Source organism: Phocoena phocoena, chromosome 10 (assembly GCF_963924675.1).
Source record: "Phocoena phocoena chromosome 10, mPhoPho1.1, whole genome shotgun sequence".
Lineage (NCBI taxonomy): Eukaryota > Metazoa > Chordata > Mammalia > Artiodactyla > Phocoenidae > Phocoena > Phocoena phocoena.
Window position 1 is genome coordinate 27,219,947 of NC_089228.1, and position 13,764 is coordinate 27,233,710.

The window sequence follows — 13,764 nt, forward strand, 5'->3', positions numbered from 1 at the left end:
CCCACACAGCAAGAGTGTGGGCACATGATCTCGTACAGTGGGAGATAAGATCAGGAGACATGTTAGAGATAGAATGGACAGGCCATGCCGCCCATGTCCTTATGGGGAAGAGACAAAGATGGTTGCAATGAAAAGAGTAGCAAAAAAGATCCATGGTTCATCCACTGGTCTTTATTACCATATAGTTTATACTGTCCTAAAGATGGAATCTTCTGAAAGCGAGTGATGAAGATACAGGGAATCAAGTATATATGATGGCATGCCCCACTAAAGAAATTATGTTGAATTATAGCCCTGCGCTAAATGTATGGTCCGTGGAGCCATCATTTGAAGGAGGCAGGGTGCTCTGGAAAGCGTGTTGTGGCTCTCTGCTTAGCATTCTATTCCTACTCTAGCTTTTATCCACCCCTACCCCCAAATCCTAGTGAATTGCTCCAGGCTAGTTATTTTTAGTAATAGTGTAATACAAACACTGGCGTCTTCAGCAACACATAAATAGGTTGGAACTTGGTTGTAAGTGGGCTTTCCATCAACCATATCCATCTTTCATATGATATTTCAGGGACTGGCAATCCACTTGCTGGAACAGAGACGGTCAGGTTATTTAAGGGCTAATTGGAGAGTCTCTCACTCCTGGATGCCTCTCTTCCTTGGCTTTAGCTGAGGCTGCAGAGGAATTCTCTTTTTATTTTTCTGCAGTCACATTTAACTCCCTCTCTGGAAGCCAAGCAGATTTAATTGTGTAAACATGAGCAATGGTAATTGGGTAAATGAAGTTGGAAACCAAGGTATGATGTTTTTGTTTTGCTCTGTGAGGGGAAAAAAATAGGGAGCTTGTTTTTCTATGGTGGCAAACCTCACTGTCAGAATTCTGGACAGACAGTTGGCAGGAGGGAATCCCTTTACGAATTTTCATCAAGACCCATTGAGCTGAAATATGTATCTGCTGCCTCGCCGGTTATGGTTCAGCCTGGGGACATTTCATTGTTTTATAAAGCACCATGTCAAGTGGTTTACACAGGTTCTGTTTTCTGGGAAGAATAAATGAGGAGTTTCCCTAAGAATTGCACACTCAAGTAATACACATTCAGAGAGCCAGAAGGTGTTACCAGAGATGCACCCAACTTTCCGCCCAGCTATAGGTTGGAGACCAGATTTTAACAAAACGTAAAATGTGGAGTACCTTTTTATAAAGAAGAGATTAGTAGTTGCCTTCCTTTATATAGCTGTCATTTAAAACTGATTTTTTAAAAAATTCTATTTACACACAGTCATTCCCAAACAAAAGATTTAAGTAAGAGGAGAATAGTGAATAGATTTTTCATTTTTCTTTTTTTTTTTTTTTGGTCTTTCATTTCAAACATTGAGGTGATCCCACAAGAAAAGAATGACATGAACTTTTGCTTTTAAGAGATGGTTTTTCCAGAATATTATATTTATCCTTATTTCTCATATATTTTTTTTAAAATTAATGGTGCTAGAGTTGCATTTCCTGTTAAGCCTGCAGTAAAATGCATTCTCCCAGTTGAAAAATTCAAGCAAACCAAGAAGCAAACTTGGCAATCACCATACAGATTGCTCTATAAACGAGAACCATTAGAAAGGACCAGGTCTGAGGTTAATGAGACACTCATTAAAGAGAATTGCAGAAGCTGATAGTGTCAGTGCCTGTGTTGAAGGAGAGGCTATTGTTACAGGATGTTTGCTGTGCTGATATTGTAAACCACATGACAGATGGGTCAAGTGCTGATTACCGTATTCTAACATTTGGAATAGCAAGTAACATATTTGATAAGCTGGCAAGTTTTTATATATGATTCAACCCACAATATAAAAGCCATGAGAACTCCAAGTTGAAAATAATTAAATGAGCTGGAAACAATCAGATACCACACATTTTTTCCCCCCAAATGACAGATTTTGACACGTTGAAATTCCACAAAGGGAGCAAGAATATTCCCGAGCTCGCTTGAACTAATAACGGCTCTTCATCTGCTTTTGCAAAGCAATTAGTTCCTGCCTTCTCACAATGTAGGAGATAACAGTGGACATTTGTAGGCACCTGAAGCTTTACAGAGATCCATCCCATGCACTGTTTTGTTTGTTCTTATCCACAACCCTGCAAGGTACACAAAAAACGATGTTAATAGTCTCAATTTGTAGAGGAGGAAGCTGACGCACAGAGAGGCTTAAGTAGAAGGTACAAGGTTCCATAGGAAGTTAAGTCACATCCTGGGGATAAGAAACCAGATCCTCCAATTATGTCAACATCGAGGGCCGTTTCTGGTCACCTGGAAGGAGGAAGCAGCTCGTAACATACAGGTGTTCTTTATTGTACAAAACGTCTATCTTCTTTCGGTCAATGATGCCGCCGCCATCATTCATGCGTATCCATCTGGATGAAGGCATCCAGGATTTGCATTCCGCTTCTGAGTGTCTCAGTACGGTGGTGCTGAGGGTGCTGGTAAGAGTCCCGTCCCTCGTCAAACAGCGTCACACTTCTGTAACGTTGCAGTCACGCCAAGGAAGCAGCAGCTCTCCATTCGTGTTTGATCGTTTTTGCCTGTTTGTTTGTCCTTCTCGGAGTTTGTCATCTTAATTGTCATCCTTCGTGACAGTCACTTTGTCTCTACTTTTTTACCACCTCTCTTCACCTACCAGAGCAGCTCCCCCTCCTCCTGGGCCTTCTCCACCCACCCACATGCAGACCAGCATGTTATATCAGAGGCTCAAAGGCATGCCTAGGCCCAAATCAAGTACTGTAAACTTCTACCTTTCCTTTATTCGACAGCTTTCTGGTTTAGTTTGCTTTTTTCGTTCATTCCTCTGGAAATTTTGTTTAGCATACTAACCTGAGGCTCAGACTCTGGAGTTTGACACTGTAGGTTTTGAGAGACTCGAAAAGAGAGCATTTATTTCCCAGTGTCCACATTTTTTTTTTTTTTTTTGTCTAGCTCTGTCTGACATATGCAACATTTTCAAACCTCAATGTCAGCACAAAATAACATTGTTGCATAACATTTTGCATGACGATTTTTTTTCTATGTTATGAGCTTCAATTCTGTTGTATGAAATGTTTACCAAGTATATTGTATTTTTAGTTCCCCTTCGTCAGTGCTCCAGCTAGTACAAGATTGGGTGATAGGAATATTGCAGTACATTTCCAGATATAGCAGACAGCAGATGTGACCCCAAAAAATCGTTTCTAAGCACAAATTTCTCCTTGACCTCTGTTGGTGGGGGGGGGGAGAGAGGAGGGACTAGAGGATTTTGCACAATATTTTCTTTAAAGACAACATCTTAAAGAAGTTGCTTTTTGTACCATTTTTACTAGCTAGTGAGTTAGCAGTGCAGGTGAAGAGGAAATTACAGTTGTGTCACAATAAAGTAGCTTGATCTACGGATAATGGAGTTGCAGCCAATTAATAATAAATGAAAGTCTGGCTACATGGGTTCATTGGAAGATCAAACGTTCTAGGTTCAAGGATACTTAACCTGCTGACTTTAAATGGTTGCGTGTTAAAGCAAAATGGCAAAAGGTTTTATTAAACATACTGTCTGTATATATACATCAGGCATACACATATCTGCGTGCATGTGTACACACTCACAGAAAGACTGCGCATGTGCACTTTATGTGTGGCTCTTGACATATATGGTGGCCAATCTAAGAGCACCGCATATTAAAACAAATCTTCAGGCGATCCTAGCTTACGCATCTTGGATTTCTCCAAAGACAAAAACCATTCACAGCTTCTAAATAAAAGTACATAAAAATACTGATGTGATTTCCATTTCTACACCATATGTCATGGACAGATAGAATTCCCCTAGATTTGGTGAGTGTTCCACCTGAAAGGACCATGTTCTCTATTTTGAAAGTAAGAGATTTCAAAGATGTGCCCCAAGTGGGATTTTCTGCAGATTTGTATTAACGTGCAGGCTTGTCTGCTTCCTAGAAGATGTATGTAAGTGTGTGATGTGTGTATGTGGGTGTATGTGTCAAATGGGTAATAAGCATAGCGTGAGGAATTTGCAAATTGATGTGTAAATGTGAATATCAACTAGCAAAAAAAATAGTAGCCTATGCATATTTACTATCAAAATGCAAATACCTCACTCTACACATATTACCCCAACATATATACACAGTATGTTTGTAGAAATGCCTGAAAGTCTACTAACAGAATTACGATAGTCCACTTATGAAATTATAAACAGACCAGGTGCCCCAAAAGCACAGAAATCAATCTTGTCACTCATTCTTTCTCCAAATATTTATTGCTCCAGACCAGGCAGTGAGCCGTCAGTCCCTGAACACTGCACATTTCCTTACTCTGAGTGTTGGAGGTTCTCTGCCTAATCTGCATATTTATTTCCCCACAGCTCCCACCTTCATGTCCTAACCTTTTATGCAGCCACATTTCCAGCTGAGGCTGGCAGAGACAATGGAGCATTCCATTGGCCTGAGTCCACAAAGCCCAGCGTCACACCAGTCATCAGGCTCTGTTGGAGAGAAACTTTCAACACCTCAATAACCTTACTCTTAGGTCCATCACGCTTAGGTCCCATTGACTGGACCACTCCATTTGCACAGTGTTTCACAGAATTTTTCTTTTTGGTTGCTAAATCGTAGATTACTAATCATCTGACATGTTCATCGCCTGTTTAACAAATGCACAAGGAAAAAATTATGAGGAGCTGCTTGTTTGTTTGTTTTTTTAATTCACAATCTCTACGATTTTGTTTCCCACTCCACACCACGCAAAACCAAACCAGCAACAACAAACCGACCCTTCCTGTGAAGTATTGAGTGATCTTTAGCCAGAAAAATCCTGAAGCCAAAACACACCTGCTTCAGATGAAGAGATTAAGTTTCAGCAGTCCTTTTGTGCACATATATATCCTCCTTGTGGAATCGTGCTCAAGGATCCGTATTGCCGTTACACCCACGGGCTCTAAAGGACTCAGGCATCAAGGTTTGAAGGGGTCTGAGCATGAACTACAAGCTCCCCTGTGAGTTTAGACTGGTTGAATTCAGGCCATTTCATTGGCTAAGAAAACCTTTATGTTTCAAATATTACTCTTTTCCCCCACAGGGGAAAAAAAATGTAATTTTTGGTAACATAATAACATTGGCAAACATTCATGAATTTAGCTCTATAAAGGATGCAACAGAAATCAGGGTTCAGTTTGTTCTTGAGTGTGATCAAAGCCCTTTCAACACAGTAGAAACTAAAAGAAAAAAATAGAGTACATTGTTGCCACCTAACTGACAAAATTTCACTTGTACCAACCAGTGGTCCAAACCACTTCATCCAATAATCTACACCCAACACTCTTTTAAAAATTCTATCCTGCCTTCTACCTAATGGCCCAAGAATGTCCGTTAATTCTCAGTCTCCTCCCTGGACAATTTAAAACAGCTAGACCATTGAATCTGCTTTTTTCCTATACCTGTTAAACGTGCAGACCTAGAACGAAAAACAATGCTGTAGTATCAACTGTGAAGGGACAAACGTGGCAACAATCAAGACTAAGCTTCTGTTACACCTTCTCACCTCAGAAAGCACGAGCACTGTCTAGAGAGGGATATAAGATACTCCATTTATGCTGTCTTTAAAGAACATGTGTACAAAATGTCGCCAAATTTGAAATGGGCTGTCATAGTCTTAATATAGCTTAATAAGCAAATTGGAAGCTGGAGCACTGCTTTTTCTTAATATGTATTATAATAATAATGGTGATAATGATAATAAAATGGCGTTATGGTTTGCTCACTACTAATTATGTGGCACTTAACATTTGCATGAAACTTTCAAAAAAATGGGTAACTCTTGGAAATTTCTTATCCACTAGCTCTAATGGCCACAAAACTAGCCTGCCGCTTTCGCTGAATTTTAACACAAATTCTTGTACTACAGAAAATGTAGGCCGGTTAATCACTCCTGCCAAAAAGCTGGAAGACACAATACGTCTTGCTGAGCTAGTCATTGAAGTTCTTCAACAGAATGAGGAACACCACGCAGAGGTAAGTGGGCATCACGGGCAAAGCCTCTTGTTCCTTAGATGATGTTGCAGAACTGATTCTACCAGCAACTTTGTGAATAAGATGCCTTAACGCCCATTTCTTTTAACTGGCCTTGTAAAGAGAATGAAAGTGACAGTTTTGCAGGAGGAGTCTTTGGAGGTTGTTTAAAGCAACCGAAAAGTGGTTGCGTGATATACGTTTCATCTTGAGTTTTCAGATGTTTCTAGCAACAAGCCAAAGAGGTGAGTATATCTTCAAGATAATTATCAAGCAGCATATGGTTATTGTCAGGAACACATGAAATACATTTTGGTCTTTTGTGGTTGTTTCTGTTGCTACCACTGTTGTTTTGATTTATTTTATTTGGTGTGTGGATCGAGAACCGTCTTTTTGAATTTATCTCCCTGACTTAGCCCACTCACCCTAGAGTCTTCATTAATTAAAAAATTAAACCCAGATGACCTGGGTTGCTAAACGCAGTGACAGAAACAGATTATTCTGTGTCGTTCAACTTGTCGATTCTCCAACATACATCTAAATAAATTCAGCTTACTTTTTTTTTTTTTTTTTTTTACAAACCACTGTCAAAATGATTATTTTGATAATAATTATAAACTGAGGGATTTCAAGGCTAACTAAATCCCAAACCTGTAAGGACTTAAACAACCCAACCCTTCCAAGAAAAGATTCCAAGATTTCATTATGATCAAACTGTTATATCACTGCTTGTTTCAAAACTGAGATTTAAAATCATCTCTCTTAAAATAGCCTTTTTGAAAACTGTACTCATGCTTACTCTTCCCCTCCAAGCAGCAAAGGGGGGAAAAAGGGGGCATCCATAAAAGTAACGTCAGAAGCACCTAAAATGATCATTCCCGTGACTAAATGAAAATCGACAGCATAGTTAAATAATATATAATACACCATAAAGCCAGTCATCCCAACTAATGCCTGATTTGCATATTTAAATTTCCTCCCTGTTTTTCCGTTCAATCTTGGCTGATCGTGGCAGGGGAAAGAGGTATGTGACCAAAACGAATGAGTCAGCCACCTGCTGTCATAGTCTGTGCATGCCCTTCCAGTACCATGTCTTCTAATGGGACTTTTCCCAGTGCCCCTGCTTCCTAACACCGACCCGAGGAATGTAATGGCAATTGCCAGTGGACTGCTTGTGCAATGGGTGACCCTCCACGGCAGGGTAAATGTGGGAGATTACCTTGTGCGTGCATGAAGCAATTGATACACTTAAACCACTGCAGTTCCATCTCGACACACACCTCCTACCTGCCTTGATCCTGTCCCCTTAGCCTGTCGTAGTACCTGTGTCCGTCTGTACTTACCTTTACTTCAGCAGATGAGCACCGAGCGTAGTCACCAGTAGTAGCTAGCCAGAGTGATACTAATCTTCCTCTACAGCTGTCTGTATGTGAACCATATATACAGTATTTATAGAGAGAGAGAGTGCCAGAGAATCGTGATTTTCCCCAAAACCCTCTCAGGAATGGGGTGAAGACCCCTTGAGGCAGGTACAACTAACTCCTTCAGCACCCAGCGAACGCACAGCCGAGAGTGAGAAGAGGGGCTAAATCAACACACTCTAAACGTAAAAACTTAGGACCCACCTTCAGACATAAAATTAAGCTGGGCTAGAATTTTTTTCTGCTCTGTCCTGTGCGACGTGCTTTTCAGATTAGGGGCGTCTGGGGTTCAAGTGATGGTAAGTATATTCTTTCCGGGTGTCCACAAAATCATCTCCAGACCATTCCTCCCCTGCTGTGGGTATTGAGGCTTTTCCCAAGATGTCAGACCAAATTTGCGAAGACATGGATTCAAAGAAGATGGTTTTCCTCACTTGCAATTGTTCTTTAAGTGAATGATCAAAGAAGAACACGGACATATATTTTTGATTCAATCAAGTTATTTTCTGAGGCTGCTGCGGTCTGAGAAAGGAGGATATTTTCCCAAATTACTCACAAGGGGTACCAAAGAAAAGTTGATAATCCAAAGAAGACATTTTGTTTTTCACTTCTCCAGAAAGCCCTTTTTCACTATGTGCTAATCACCATCTTAAACTGCCCTCGTAACCATCATCACAAAAATATTTTAATCTTACGTATTCAAAAGCCATTCATAAATAGGGTAGAAATCAATTCGATTCTTGTTTATTAACTTTAGAAGTTAGGAATGTCCTATATGGGAAAAGAATCTGAAAAAGAATAGGAATATGTATATGTATAACTGAAAAAGAAGAAGTTAGGAATGAAAACTTCAGTATACTTTGGAATTCGGAGACCCAGTTTGCTTTTAGATCAATGTACAGGATTATGTCCTGAATTTGGCATTTCACCCAGTCACAAAACCTCATTACTTGATCAATCAAAAACTATCTGTCTGCAAAACACTGAGGCAGCTACCTCAGTGTTCTTTTGATGGACAAGGGAGCATCAGGCAGTCTCGACCTTCAGGCGATAGTATGCAGAGTGGCCAGGAATTCAGGCTCTGAGGTTGACTTTGAAGTCCAGCTTTGCTGCCTTCTTGCTTTGTGATCTCAACCTAGTTACTTAACCTCTCTTATGCTGTAAATTGGAGATAGGCATAAATGGACCTCAGATAGTCATTGGGATGGAAGGCCAGTAGTAGTGCATCTAGTATTATGCCTGACACGTAGTAAGCACTCCGCAAAGCTTGGCTATTGTATTATTAGGAATACATCACTAAGGAAGCAAAATATATGCATATGTAATCATAAAAAGGACAAAACCTACGTGGAATGTACCAAATGAATGACACAGACAGAATATGCTGGAAGGAGGTTGGGTTTGAACGATAGAGTGGGCCGGAAAGGCATCACCACCTGTTCTCAATGCCCACGTACAGATTTCAGCCACCTCAGAAGCTTTTAAAAATTGCTGATGCCCATGTATCACCACAGCTCAATTAATTGGAATCTCATAGGGAGGGGCCGAGTACTGGTAATTTTTTAAACTGCCCAGTTGATTTCATGGTAAAGCCTGGTCAAGAGCCTCTGGGCTGTAAACAAGGAAGTAGAATTTGCCCTGGCACGCTGAGGATGAGGTTTTGCTGACAAAAGGATGAAAGACGAAATTTTTTTTCTACTGGCCAGTATTCACTGCCATCTTTGGGTGCTCAATAAACTCTAGAAAGTCACTAAATCCTCAGCATGGATCTTGGGTGTGTGGTCATGCTGTTTGGTGACACCACCACACAAATAAAAGTGACAAGTAGAATTGCCTCCCCCCCAAAAAATCAATAAGCCTTAAAACTATTTTGAATTCCAATATAAAGTAATTAACTGTTTCAGGAGAAAAAAAGTCCCCCCAGGTAAGACTATGTCATGTATACACACGTGCAGTACATGGTAGAAGTTGTCACTCGTATCTCTAAATTACAGCTTAATCCTGCTCTCAGAGCCTAAATTATGTGCACACACACACCTGCACACACGCAGGAATTATGCCTTCATGCACTGTTGCTTCACTTGCCCAGTCCCTCTCTCTATGTATACGTATGTATATGTATATATGTATTGTGGTACACAGAGGGGTACATATATACATGTAGTTTGTGTACAAAGTATAGAGTGTGTTCAGTGTGGCTGACTATACCCCTAAAGCATACATCTTTGCCTTTTCATAAGGAAAAGCACTGGGTAAGTATTTAGAAGCCAAAGTACAACTCCTTCTTGTCTTTGGAAAAGATTTCTGAAGATTTTAGACACCCACAGACATTGAGTTAGCTCATGTACAAAAATAGCATTCACCTGTATAAGCAAGTATAAGATAAATAAATATAATTGTTGTTGTCGTTTTATTCTAAACCTTCGCCTTGCCCACCCTAGATACACAGACTCTGTTCGTTTGATTAAAATTATGATATGGCTTTTTGGTGATTACTGCCCTTGCCTGACTCTTTTTCTCGTTCTCAGAGAGTCAGGTTTGATTATGAGGTTCTGAAAGAAATACCTTGGGTGTAGAAAAATAAATTCTCTTCCTTCACTAGAATCCTGTGTTCCTCTACTAGACTTCCATGGTGATAATTCATATCACAGTAGTCATTGTTCCTTGTAGGGCTACCTATCTATGTGATTATGAATGTAACAACTGTAGATAATTTCTCAGTACATTATCAAATTCTAACAAGGGACTACATTTTCTGTAGATGGTAGACATAGGTGCTTCTTATGGCCTCTGGTTTGCAGCTTTTCAATAAAGCTGGTAAGAACCAGGTATGACGTTGGGCTGAGAAATGTTTAATTACAGGCATTTAGGATTTGTTTTTTGTTTTGTCTCATTTTTTGGTTGTTTTTTTTTTTTCTTGTCATCCTAGAGCAAAATTGTGTCTGGGAAGGCAATTCAGTCTCTCTAGTAACTATTTTCTTGGGCTCACCCTGAAGATGCAAAGTGAAATAAATAACTAAAGAATAAGTACCAGCCAATATTTGGTGTGCCTTTGTGAGTTTTACAAATATCCTGCATCAGGGATGATGAGAGTCAGCCCTCCACATAGGGTTGGGGGGCAGGAGTGGGACTCCAGCAAGTTTCAGCATTTAGAAGATCCTTGCCTAGTAGGCAGATGGCTAGGAGAGCTCTGCGGGTGGGGTTAAGGGTTTCTTCCTCTGCTGGATTTAGCCACGTAGTCAGTGGAACAAGCCCCAAAACCCAGGGCTCTCATCCCCAAGTGGTAAAACTACAATAAAACCTCATCGATTCAGACCCAACTACTCTTAATTTGTGACAATTCAATTGTAGATGTGGCTCTTTTAATTTCTCCTAAGGAAAATATTTGACATGGTCTCAACTTCCTCTAGAAATTCTAAAGGCTCGTCTTCCAAGTTTCATCCCAGGATCTATAAAATTAAAGCTTCCCTCTCTTTGAATTCAATTTATAGGTCAATTTATCTACAATTATTAGAAGTTTTGTTTTAAAAAAGTACTTCTACATTTATGATACATTTATATGTTAATCAGTACCTTTTACTTGGGTGCCCTGGTACAGACTGCATAGAGAAGGCAGCAAAAGGATAGTTCTCTTTTAGAAAGCCCAGTAATTTAGGTTTTTTTGCTGACAGACTAGCATCTCTCCTCTCCCATTACTCTGAATCAGTGAGGTTTTACTGTCAATTGAAATGGAAACAGCAGGTGTCTATTTCCAGCCAAGCCGACCTTGCAGAATGGTCCATGACTTGATTTTTTCCATTTAATTTGCAAACCAGCCACATGTTGATAAAGGAGAAGTAAGTAAAATGAAATCTCATGAAAGAAGAGAGGTGGATCCCTATCCTGCCTCCTTGTGGCTGTTAGAATATCCCCAAATAACTAATAGATCACAGAAGAGCTTGGCCATTGAACGAACTCTTTCATTTATGGAATTATTTCCATAATCATCTTTCATGTTTCCAAGTGCCTTCTCATCTTTTTTTTTTGGTGGATGCTCGGGAAAGTGTTTCCCATGTAAATAAATACTTCACAGCACTGGGTGGGGAGGTGGGGCAATAGAAGGGGCTGGTAATTTGTTTTTGTTTTTCTGCACTCTTTGAAATCAGCAAAAGAAAAAAAGGGGGGGGGCTTCATGACACTGCCACTCATTCTGCATGCCCCCTGCCAGAAATGATTAGTCAACATGCATGCATGCCTTTGAATTGCATTCACATCTGGCCCATCTGATGTGAATGTCACCTCTGAGACCCTGCACAATGATTTCCAAGGACCCACGTGCATGAAAACGAGTTACTTCACTGATATTTTTGGTTTTCAATGTACATATGTGTCCAGCCCTCAGAAAAGTAAGTTCTAATCTTACTGAGCGTCTCCTAGCTTAAAGCCTGATCTTTCCTACGGACAGGATGCAAAACCAGAGGCTCCCTGCTTAAAGAGATTTCGACTCAAAAGTTTTGCGACAATTGCAACAATGGTTTCCTTCGCCTTGGTATGAAATAGGAGTAACATTTCCAATGTGTAGGGAAACACGAGTTGCTGAGCTTGTATGAGACCACAGACAATTAAGCCCGAGATGCGTAGATATAAGTAAATGATGATTGCCTATTTTCAAGTTAGACCAGCAGAAAACCCATAAACACAGTGAAGAAACTCCCAAATTCTAATATTTTAGAGCAAGAACTAGCCAACAAGAGTGATAAAGAGCATGACTCAAAACGTCCTGAGTTATTGTAAATTGAACAGAAGTTCCACACCTGTCATTTCTACAGCTACATCCTCTGACCGGTAGGTCAGAGTAAAGACTTTCTAAGGCAGGCTTGGAATCATGAAAAGCATTGCCTTGGGACACATAGAGGCCCAACTCTATCCAAAAAAGCTGTTCTCTTTACAATAAAATGACCAAACCCTGCTGGATGCACAGTGGATCTTGAACAGCCAGGCCTTGACTGTACATCTTACGTCGGAGACAGTAGCTCATCGCCTCTTTTCTGTCGTTTCTCTGCCACATTTCAAAGGCCTTTGCGTGGTGGTCAGACTTGATGGTGGAACACGCCGAGACGTTCCTGTCACTCTTTGCAGTGGACATGGATGCAGCGCTAGAGGTGCAGCCCCCAGACACATGGGACAGTTTTCCACTGTTTCAGCTGCTGAATGATTTTCTCCGGACCGATTGTATGTATCATCTTTGTCTGCCTTTCCTAAGTAGTGTGCAGTTAACAGATTGCTGAAACATCTTTATCCCAGGCAGACCACAGGTTGGACACGGCTCTTCATAGTTTTGTGATTACTTAAAAAAAAAAAAAACTTAACAGCTGATGAAATTCCCTTTCTTCCAACAAGCGTCCTGTTGCAGGGAGGCCCCCTGTTGACTAGGCAGAAGAACCCAAGAGCAGTGAGAAAGTGGTACCTGTGCCTGTGGCTTTTATTTGCTCTTGAACAAGCTAAATTGACCTCTACACATTTTGAATTTTTTATCGAAAGATGCTTCCTAGATGAAAAACAGTTTCCTGCTAAGTAACACCCCAAGCACTTCCAAGTATCTTACAGCAACACGTAGCCATAAAATAGACCTTCCTCCCCAGGGAGAGTGATGACAGAAGAGAGGGGTACAGAATGTTCTTTCTTCCTGGTAACGTAAGGGGAAGAAAGGGAGCAGGTGCAAAGAAAACCTAGAAAAAAAGAAAAGAAAAAAGTATCAATTGTTGCTTTTTTTGTTCTTTAAGGGAGCATTCCTTTTTTCCCTTTTTAGAAGAGTGACACAAATGGGTAAAAGGTTTTTGAATTCCATTTTCCTTCCACGCAGATTGAAGCATGACACCACTCATGTACTTTTTTCTTTTCTTCTTCTCCTCCTCTTCCTCTTTCTCCTTCTTCCTTCTGGCTTTTTTTTTTTTTTAGAAGCGGTATATTTAATGTAGAAGACAGTCCTCTCTATGTGTACGTTGCATGCTGATGGAGCAACTGTGGATTCTTACCGAGCTTTTGCTTATCTGTTCTAGATAACTTGTGCAATGGAAAATTTCACAAACACCTGCAAGACCTGTTTGCCCCACTTGTGGTTAGATATGTGGATTTGATGGAGTCTTCAATTGCACAATCCATTCACAGGGGCTTTGAGCGGGAGTCATGGGAACCAGTCAAGTAAGGAAACCTCTTTTGATACCATCGGAGTTTGGGTGCAAATGGCTGCAGAGTCATACAGAAATGGATTAATGGTGTCTTACGGTTTTCATTGTTCACGTGGATACACAGCACACACCATACTCCCAGCTAGGG

At 40.4% G+C, this 13,764-nt stretch overlaps 1 protein-coding gene across 14 annotated transcripts in view; it reads left to right on the forward strand.

Annotated features, from left to right (window-relative positions):
• The window catches only part of CADPS (calcium dependent secretion activator), a 478,500-nt gene that overhangs the window by 369,858 nt on the left and 94,878 nt on the right, over positions 1-13,764 (forward strand). For 4 of the 14 annotated variants that reach the window (XM_065884694.1, XM_065884699.1, XM_065884705.1 and 1 more), the window contains 3 exons: positions 5,925-6,031; positions 12,504-12,660; positions 13,488-13,629. In XM_065884694.1, coding sequence (XP_065740766.1) covers positions 5,925-6,031; positions 12,504-12,660; positions 13,488-13,629 — 406 coding nt within the window. Of the gene's footprint in view, positions 1-5,924; positions 6,032-7,043; positions 7,053-11,264; positions 11,286-12,503; positions 12,661-13,487; positions 13,630-13,764 lie in introns of all 14 variants that reach the window. The other 10 variants (XM_065884693.1, XM_065884700.1, XM_065884695.1 and 7 more) reach the window with 4 other exon arrangements.